Source organism: Acanthochromis polyacanthus, chromosome 12, assembly GCF_021347895.1.
Source record: "Acanthochromis polyacanthus isolate Apoly-LR-REF ecotype Palm Island chromosome 12, KAUST_Apoly_ChrSc, whole genome shotgun sequence".
Classification (NCBI taxonomy): domain Eukaryota; kingdom Metazoa; phylum Chordata; class Actinopteri; family Pomacentridae; genus Acanthochromis; species Acanthochromis polyacanthus.
In genome coordinates, this window is record NC_067124.1 from 17,937,863 (window position 1) to 17,946,659 (window position 8,797).

At 43.1% G+C, this 8,797-nt stretch overlaps 1 protein-coding gene across 3 annotated transcripts; it reads right to left on the reverse strand.

Annotated features, from left to right (window-relative positions):
• Positions 1-3,178: 3,178 nt before the first annotated feature.
• Positions 3,179-8,702, reverse strand: LOC110971229 (tetratricopeptide repeat protein 24). 3 transcript variants are annotated; one of them, XM_051957024.1, is made up of 14 exons: positions 8,458-8,702; positions 6,596-6,750; positions 6,185-6,478; positions 5,656-5,857; positions 5,377-5,583; positions 5,110-5,238; positions 4,907-5,028; positions 4,759-4,830; positions 4,366-4,430; positions 4,205-4,282; positions 4,058-4,123; positions 3,896-3,951; positions 3,648-3,687; positions 3,179-3,555 (listed from the first exon to the last, which is right to left on the reverse strand). In XM_051957024.1, exons 2-14 carry the CDS (start codon positions 6,701-6,703, stop codon positions 3,444-3,446), a joined length of 1,551 nt encoding a protein of 516 aa, XP_051812984.1. In that variant the 5' UTR covers positions 6,704-6,750; positions 8,458-8,702; the 3' UTR covers positions 3,179-3,443. The 3 variants fall into 3 exon arrangements, with proteins under 3 accessions (XP_051812984.1, XP_051812983.1, XP_022077259.2); XM_051957023.1 differs by having other exon boundaries at positions 4,058-4,127; positions 4,209-4,282; positions 8,458-8,701; XM_022221567.2 differs by lacking the exon at positions 8,458-8,702 and adding an exon at positions 8,289-8,437 and having other exon boundaries at positions 4,058-4,127; positions 4,209-4,282.
• Between the last annotated feature and the right edge of the window lie 95 nt (positions 8,703-8,797).

Below are 8,797 nucleotides of genomic sequence, written 5' to 3' on the forward strand. Positions count from 1 at the left end.
GCTCACACAAACTAATCCTTTAATTAGGTTGTATTGATCGCTCTGTTTACATCACTTCACACTGATTAATGTTCAGTCACTGTCTACCTGAAATCCACGACAAGGATCTAACATTTAATGAACAGTAATTGAACATTAATTAACATTAATTCAACATTTAATCAACATCAAATCCATCCAAACGTAATAATCTACTTTATGCTGTTTTTCAGTAGGGAGGCAGGTCCTCACATTGATAGGAACACACACACACACACAGCGATCTTCAAGCCAAAAATAACTGCAGGTCTTTTAGTGCTGTAACCTGACCAGTGTGGTTGTGTGTGTGTGGGAGAGCGTCTGTGTGTCTGTGTGTGTGTGTGTGTGTGTGTGTGTGTGTGTGCAGATGATTTCACCTTGACAACCTCCATGTGCATCACTGCATAGCTTTATGCTCCGCCCACAGCAGCTCACTGGCTGATTCCAGCCGCTGTCAGAGCAAGGTGTGAGGTAAGAGGTCACATGACCACATGACTCAGAAACATGAATTTTTATGGAAGCTGAGCTCCAGCAAACTGATTTCTGAGGTCACATGACTGCATCCAACATGGCTGACAGCTGCTGACCATTAAAGAGTCAACCTGAGCGACTGCATGCTTCTCTGTAGACACACCAAGTCTGGTTTCACTTTGTTAACAAAGTTAACCAAGTTTGGTTTTAAGATATATGAGATTATTTTTAAGGTTTGCTTAGAGTTTGCTGGACAGCATTGCATGCTGGGAAGTCTGCTGACTCCTTTGTCTACAGCCAGAACCAGAATCAGAGTGAATCTGGACCTGACCGGGTCCATTGATTCTGGTGTTAAACCATCGTGTCTGTGAGAACACAAAGGTTCTGTAAATGTTCTGGACTCATGTCGATAAACTACATGACCAGAAGTTACCACCTGCTGCTGTACGTTCTACAGAACCAACGGTAGAACAACAACAACCACTGTGGATCCACAGGGGAGTATGACCGCCTGTCCTCTTTGGGTTTAACCAATCAGCATTCAGGTCCACACAGCAGTGTTTCAGAACCGGTCAGAAGAACCGACCCTGGAGCAGGAACTTTGTTCTCTCTGAAAACTACCCTAGAAGTGGTTCTACAGGGACTTTCCGAAAAGAGGTTCTGCAGGGATGTTCCTGAAAGAGGTTCTCCTGAGATGGTTTTTCAAAAGAGGTTTTACACCTGTCAAATTGAGAGTTCCCTCTGTGAGACCACAGTGACGGTTTCTGAAAGAAGTTTGTCAGAGATGGTTCTTCAAAAAAGTTCTAAAGTGACAGTTCTCAAATCACGTTTCACAGGAACGATTTCTGTTGTGTTTCAGGTTTGGCCACCTTGAAAAGACCAGAGGGTTCCACTGAGACACGAGAACAAGAACATCACACTGTGCTTAGTTCAGCTTGTTGTTCTTATTCAGCTACAAACTTCAGTCAGAATTAAAAGGTTGCTTTAAGAGAAATGGTTCCTGCAGGTTAATGATTAAAGTGTGACTGTTAGGATTGTAGAACTCACCTGATGAAGACTGTTCTCTCAGATCGGGGTGTGTTCTAAGTGTTTGATGCATGTAAAACAGAGAAAAAAAGGACATTCAGCCTTCAGGTGAAGCTCAGCTCAGAGAAACAGACAGAAAACACATTTTATCATTGAGTTCACTTTTTAAAACTCAGCTTTTCATTCACTTGTTCTCATTGTTCTCATTGTCTTTATTATTAGCTCTATTATCACCATAGCAACCAGCCTGACATACAAAGCTGTTCATTCCTTTGGACTGTAAAGTAACTCAGTACTTTAATATAACTAAAGTAACTGAGTACATTTGCTGCAGTAGATGTACTTCATTAAATATTCTAATCTGCTGCAGGATCTCGTCAGAAAACCGATGCTGCTACAGTAACAAAAAAAAAGAGCCACAAAGCACCATTCGGGTTCTGACTGGGTTCTGTTTACTTCTAATGAATGAAATCATCAGATCATTAGGTGAAGTGAAACCTGTAGTAGCTCAACACAATAAAAGCTTCAAACCACAACAATTCTGTGTTCTACCTGCTCAGCAGCTTCTCCTCCTCACGTCGGACTCCCCAGTTCTCCTCCTCTGTTCCTCATATTTCCTCCAACACAACAGGAAAACACAGAGAACCCAAGAGAACCTCCAGAACAGATATCATCCACAGAACCAGGATGAGTCATAGAAGCAGGATGAGCAGGTTCAGGATCTCAGCAGCTGCAGCTGAACCACTGAAGACAAGAAGAGAGAAACACAGAAAAACACACTGCAGCACGAAGGAGGAGCTACAGCTGTGTGTGTGTGTGTGTGTGTTTGAACTTTCTGCTGAGAAAATCTGCTGTGTTCTCAGTTCAACAGCAGATTCTGATCTGAAGGTGAAGCTGGTACAGCAACCAGTCATAAATAAATCATCATTAAATCATCAGTATGTTAATTCTGTCCTGCTGTGTCAGTATTTATGTGAATTATTCTGATTCAAGAGACTTTAATCTGGACGATTTTCTGGTTTGTATTTTTACAGTTTTCCTCTGTGCAAATACAGAAAAATTCCTGCAGCATCAGCAGGTTTAGCTCACAGTTTAATGTCAAAATAAGAGTCTGTAGGTTTTATTAAGTTTAATGTCAGTCAGTTTTACTGAAAATAAAAAAGTCACATGTGATAAGCCATATTTAATTTCTTCTTTCTAACAGAAAAACATTTTAAACCAAAGCACAACAATTATCCTCCATCTTTATCCTGTCTCCTGCAGTAACGGTCAAGTCAGACAGGTGATACAGGACTCTGATTACAGCATTAATGGTGAGTATCATTAATATTTCAGCTGTTGGTGTCTGTTTTTATTGCACTTACGTTTAACTTTTTAAGGCCATTTCAATTTGCAAACTAAAAATAAGTTGTTGTGTAAAGCAAAGTGAAAGCTGTGTTGTATTCCACTACTGTGATGTTTCTGGATCAATATTGATGCTGACAAGTGTAAAAATCCTTCAAACCCCTTCACAGAACTCAAAGTACCAACACTTGTGTGTGTTGATCCGTTAATGCGACGATGCAGTTCAGACTTGTGTTAAAAGTGAAATCTTACCTTGGTGTGGACCTCCGAGTGTTGATGTGACTTTTACAGAAACATGAGCAGGAAAATCATTCAGACATCGAGTGAAATGTTCAGATTTTGTGAGATTAATACAATGGATTTTATGTCTGAAAGGAGCTAAACAGTGCTGCATCAGTCGCTACATCAGCAGACTCCACCTGTGGCAGATTAAACCTTAGAAATCCTCAGACATCATTACTTGTACTCAGGTGTACTCCTCCTTCAGCGTTTCCATGGACACCAGAGTCTCTGTTCAGTCAGACTGATAATGTCATTAATCAGTACACAACCAGTGAACTGACCAATTAGCAGACAGTAGAGTGTTACATCAGCAAACAAAACCGAGACCGCCACCTGGTCAAAAGGGGTGTGGCCTCTCTGACATCCCTTGAACTGGTGGGTGTGGCCTCTTCCTGCTGAACCAATGAGGTGTCACTAAAAGAAAAGAACAACGTGAACATTTAGTAGGACGTTTCACTGAAATAAAACCTGTCATAAAACAAGTTTGATTGACAGGTGACAGTCACCTGTCAAAGTGAGAGTTCCCTCTGTCCAACCACAGCTCACCTGCAAACACACACAGGTATGTAACCATCTGGACACTGTTCTCATCAAGTTCTACTTCTAATATAGCAGATGTTTCCTAGGTCTATCACATGTTCACCAGGTCTTCAAAAGATGTTCATATATTGTATCAGATGTGACCCAGGTGCATGAGATGTTCACCAGGTGATTCATGTTTTCACCAGGTGATTTGTGTGTTTACAAGGTATACCAGATGTATTTGGTTGTAGTGACTCTTTGTGCTGCAGCTGGTCTGTCTGGTTTGAACTGGAAACACAGAAACAAATATTCAGGTGAACAAGTGTGTTCCAGAGGGTGTTGTCCTCCTGAGGTCCGTGGACCTGAAGCAGTTACAGTGAAGTGTGTGTGTTACCTGTTCTGTCCAGATGCTACACTCATGTATTCAGGTGCATCAGTACCTTCGCCTCCTGCTCCCTGCCTACCTGTTTGATATTTAAGCAAAGAAAATATTAGATTCCTCCAATTTGTCAGACCAGCGTCTACCTGTAACAGATGAGACTCACCTGACCCCTCCCCGCTCTGCTCGTCTGACTGCTGATTGGCTGCTGTGCCTGGACCATGTGTGATGTCACCCTTTCTGTGAGAGAGGTAAAGCATGAAGACAAAACTGATCAATCATCTGTCCAATGTTTGGCTCAGGTGTGTCACAGTGACAGTTACCTGACATTCTGTCCAACAGGTGAGCTTTGTGGGTGTGGTCTTAGTGGGCGTGGCCTGACTGGCCTCTGAATGGCAGAAAAAACATCAGCTGTAAGTCAGACTGTTTTTCTAATAATACACAAATGAGATGTCAATCGATCAGTACTGAGCTGGTTTCAATGGATGGTGCTTTGGATCAAAAGTGTGGGTTGCCTTGTCGTGTTGTAGGTGTTATTGCAATGTTGTGTTGTTCTAGGTGTTGTACCTCCTTTAGTGTTGTGGTGCTGTAGGTGCTGTGTAGGTGCAGGTGTTGTGCTGAGTTGGTGTGGTGTTGTAGGTTTGTAGCTTTTGTAGTGTTGTGGTGTTGCTCTGTTGCAGATGTTGTTGTGTTGCTGTATTGTGTTGCTGTTAGACCTGCAGCCCAACACTCATCTTCAGAACTGCAGTCAGTCGCTCCACCAGTCGGTCCTGAACACCACCACTGTCCTGAAAGTCAACCAGGTGAGTTGTGATTGGTTAGAATGAAGTCAGCACACGTAAGTTCACTTTGTGTGGTTGTTACCTGGCAGTGAGAGAGCGTGCTCAGAGCCTTTTTGTAGAGCTGGACAGCTTTCTGCTGCTTGCTCTGCTTAAGGTAACATTCAGCCAGTGATTCACACACCTGAACCTGAGCCAGGTGATCCTCTACACAGAAGCAGGTGTAGAAAGTCAGGTGTAGGTAGATGAGTGTACACATATAGGTGTAGACAGACAGACAGTTATCACCTGTGTCTCTGAAGCCCTGCAGAGCAAGGATGAAGCTCTCTGCTGCTTCCTCTTCATCCCCCAGCTGACTGCAGGCAAATGCCAAGTTTGTAAAACATCGAGCCTGGTCACCACGGCAACCCAGAGAGCCTGCACAGCACACACACACACACACACACATAGACATAGACATACAGGTACACAGGTGTGTGTGAGACAGATGTTTGATAAGTATGTGACAGGTGTGTGCTCGAGGTGCACGACACGTATACAAGTATGTTGTCTCACCATACAGCCCTGCAGCCAGCCTGTGGTAGCCCACTGCAGGGCTGAACTGGCCCACAGAGTTGAGGGCAGCTCCTAGGTTGTGCAGCACACTGGCCAGCAGAGGGGGGCACTGAGCGGCAGGGCCCAGAGCCAACTGGAAACACTGCACCGCCTCCTGAAAACACCTGAGCCGGCAGTAGGACACACCCACTGAGAGGTACAGCTCACCTGGATGAGAGCAGAGTGGATATCAGTCAGTGAATTCATTAGTAAGATGATCTGTTTATTAACGGTGATTACCCAGAATCCTCTGGTCACTGATGCTGTCCGTCAGACTCAAACACTCTGTCAAGACGGCACTGATGTCATCCTGGCTGAATTCATCTGATTGGATCATATGACTTCCTGCTTCTTTCAGCGCTGTAGCTGCAGAATCTAACATGGCAGCCATTTTGTAACTCTCTGCAGCCCGCAAGAAGCCCTGAACCGCCAGAGACCAATCCTGTAACAGACACACCTGTTACCTGACACACCTGTAACAGACACACCCTTGACCTGACACACCTTTAACAGACACACCTGTTCCCTGACACAACTACAACCTGACACACCTGTAACAGATACACCTGTTACCTGACACACTAGTAACAGACACACCCGTTACCTGACACACCTGTAACCTGACACACCTGTAACAGACACATCTGCTACCTGACACACCTGTGACCTGATGCACCTGAACTGGTTCTGTCTCTGGTCCAGATACAGGATCTATTTATTGTTCAGATTCAGTTTAGGTTCTGGTTGAAGCCCTGGTTCTGAATCTAACCTGGGTTCTGCTGTAGCAGTGACTCAGCTCCATACAGGCGTCTCCTTCACTGCGTCCGTCACCCTGCGACCGGTACAGCTGAGCAGCCTGCAGGAAGAATGCGGCAGCCTCCCAGCTCTGTCCCAGTGCATTGTGGGCCAGGCCCAGGTTGAACTGGAGGTCTGGGAGGCGGTCTGCCTTTGGGCCAGGCTGAGCCTGCCGCAGGAGGTCCAGACCTTTGTTAGGCTGGCCTGCCTCCACGTAGGCCGCTCCAAGGTTAAAGGAACAGGCCCGCAGAACCCGGGAGTCCTGTAGCTGGGGACAGCAGAGCATCATGGGAGATCGTATTAATAATAAAAATACTACTACTACTACACACCACCACCCCTCATCTGTTGACCTCTGACCTTCACTTTTTGGATCCACCCTCACCTGTGTGGCAGTCTTCAATGCATCCTTGAAGCATCTCAGAGCGTCCTCTAGCCGTCCCTCCTGCAGAGCTTTGTGTCCAGTAGACGTCAACTCCTCGATGTCCTCCATCTTCCTCAGCTCCTCTGTCTTCCTCCTCACCTTCACCTCTTCCTCACCTGGAGGAGACAGAGTGGTCATATATGTCTGAGGATAGATCAAAATACTTCCTGACAAGATGAGTCCCAGGCTGCAGAAGTTGAGCGAAGAAGAATATTCCAGTGGGAGAACATCCAAAGAACAACATCATACAAGAGCTTCTACACTACAACAAAGTGGAACTAGAACCTTGGTAGTGCGATTCCTGACCTGAAGCCAACAGAACATTGTGGTCTTTCCCAAAGAAAGATAGAGCAACACAACCCCTCCAGCAAAGAGTAGCTGAATAAAACAGTGTGTGAAGAATGTTAGACTTGGACTCCAGTTTCCTTCATGCTGAGGAGGATTGAGTCTGTCATCAGAAATAAAGGTGGAAATATGAAGGGCTGAAGGAACCAAAGAAGCTAATGAAACATGGACTCACTTTAGATCCATTGAGTTCCTATTTCACTGGGCTACACTCACTGCTACATGTTTCTTACTGGCTGCTGCAGCTCATGGCACCCCATGCTGGATGAAGTAGTACATGAACTCTTAGATAGTAACACTGTTTATTGTGTAGATTCTGAACTGAGTTTTTTCAGAGCTTTCACGAGCTGCAAACCCCCTGCTGATGGACTGACTCTTGAATGCATCACAGTAATCTCAGTAAATTAATATGGTGTCATAGCTGGAATCAGTCCTAGTGCTATAGTTTGGTTCCTGATAAAGTGTGATGATTTCATTATACTGAGCTCACTGCTTCTTTGTGTTCTGTGTACAGAAAACAACAAATCTGCCTTAAAACTGGCAATAAAAGCAGTTTTAAGTCCACTAAACAAAATATTAAACAGGGAACCTGCGATCTCATCTGTTATTAAATCAGATTAATTCTTGAAATGAGCAAAGAAACCAGATGCAATCAGCTGTAAGCAGACTGCACAACTGCAAAATAAAAATGATCTTAATTAAGAAGTACATGATCAGTTGTTTGGTCCATTAAGTATTAAAAATGTTCAGTTCACTGAGAAATTGAAGAAAAGCATTAAATTCAAACATCTAAGAGGCAGCACAAGTTGGACTTCAAATATGACATAATTAATCAATGTTCATAATAAAAAAAAAAAAAGTAAAATATTGATTTCTAAGGGGAATAATATGATTTAATCATCCTGGAATAAAACATCAGGGCTTTCTTGTTTCGTACAAAAATGCAGTTCTACTCAAAATGTAATAAATAATTACATAATTACTACTGCAAAATAATAAAGGGGGAATAAAACACGACTTTAGCATAAAATTTGAAATATGAGGTAATTAAAAAATGTCAGTTAAATATTTAAACATTAAATATTAATACATTTTTAAAGACTATAATTACATTTTATGAGGGCTTTTATTTCACAATGCCACGTTTATATGTCTTATATGATAATTTATTTATATATTGAGAATATATTAATAGTAATATGTATTGAGTTGCATATTCATTATTGAATAAAACAGTATTCCAGAGTGCTGCAGTGGTAACGTTGGTGTAAATAAACACATGAAGACTGGTTAAATGAAATAAATCTACCGAACACAGATCAGCAATAAATCCTGTAGATATTAGTGATTCAGTGGTTGTTGCTCACCAGCTGCTAACTTGTGGCTAACCTAATGTTAAACAGCTGCTAACCTGATGTTAAACAACTGCTAACCTGAAGTTAAACAACTGCTATCATGAGTTTCATACAAACACTCACAGACTCCGACTGAAGGCAGAACTTCTTCTCCATGTTTTCCTATACACTGTTTACCTTTATACCGTCAGTACTTGTGTACTTGGCATGCTAACACTCTGCTACCAGCTGCTTCGGTTGCTATGGAAACAAGGACGTTCTTGCGAGAAGAAATTAAAACATCGAAACAGTTTGGCAAACAGCCTGAGCGATGGCCTATGTCCAGGCGAGTTTATAACAGATGACACGTTTTAAAATATGGAGAAGGTTAACTTTAATTCGGCTCAAACGGCAGAAAACTCCAAGGACCACGATGCAACGCAGCTACATCCGCCTGGTTCAGCCAATCAGAAGGCGGCGGGAG

Coding starts and splice junctions, on each gene's coding strand:
- LOC110971229 (XM_051957024.1), bottom strand. CDS start 6,703: ATGGAGGACATCGAGGAGTTGACGTCTACTGGACACAAAGCTCTGCAG. Junction 5,584..5,655: donor CAGTGACCAGAGGATTCTGG/GTAATCACCGTT, acceptor GCTCTCATCCAG/GTGAGCTGTACCTCTCAGTG. Junction 4,283..4,365: donor CCTGTTGGACAGAATGTCAG/GTAACTGTCACT, acceptor CCTCTCTCACAG/AAAGGGTGACATCACACATG.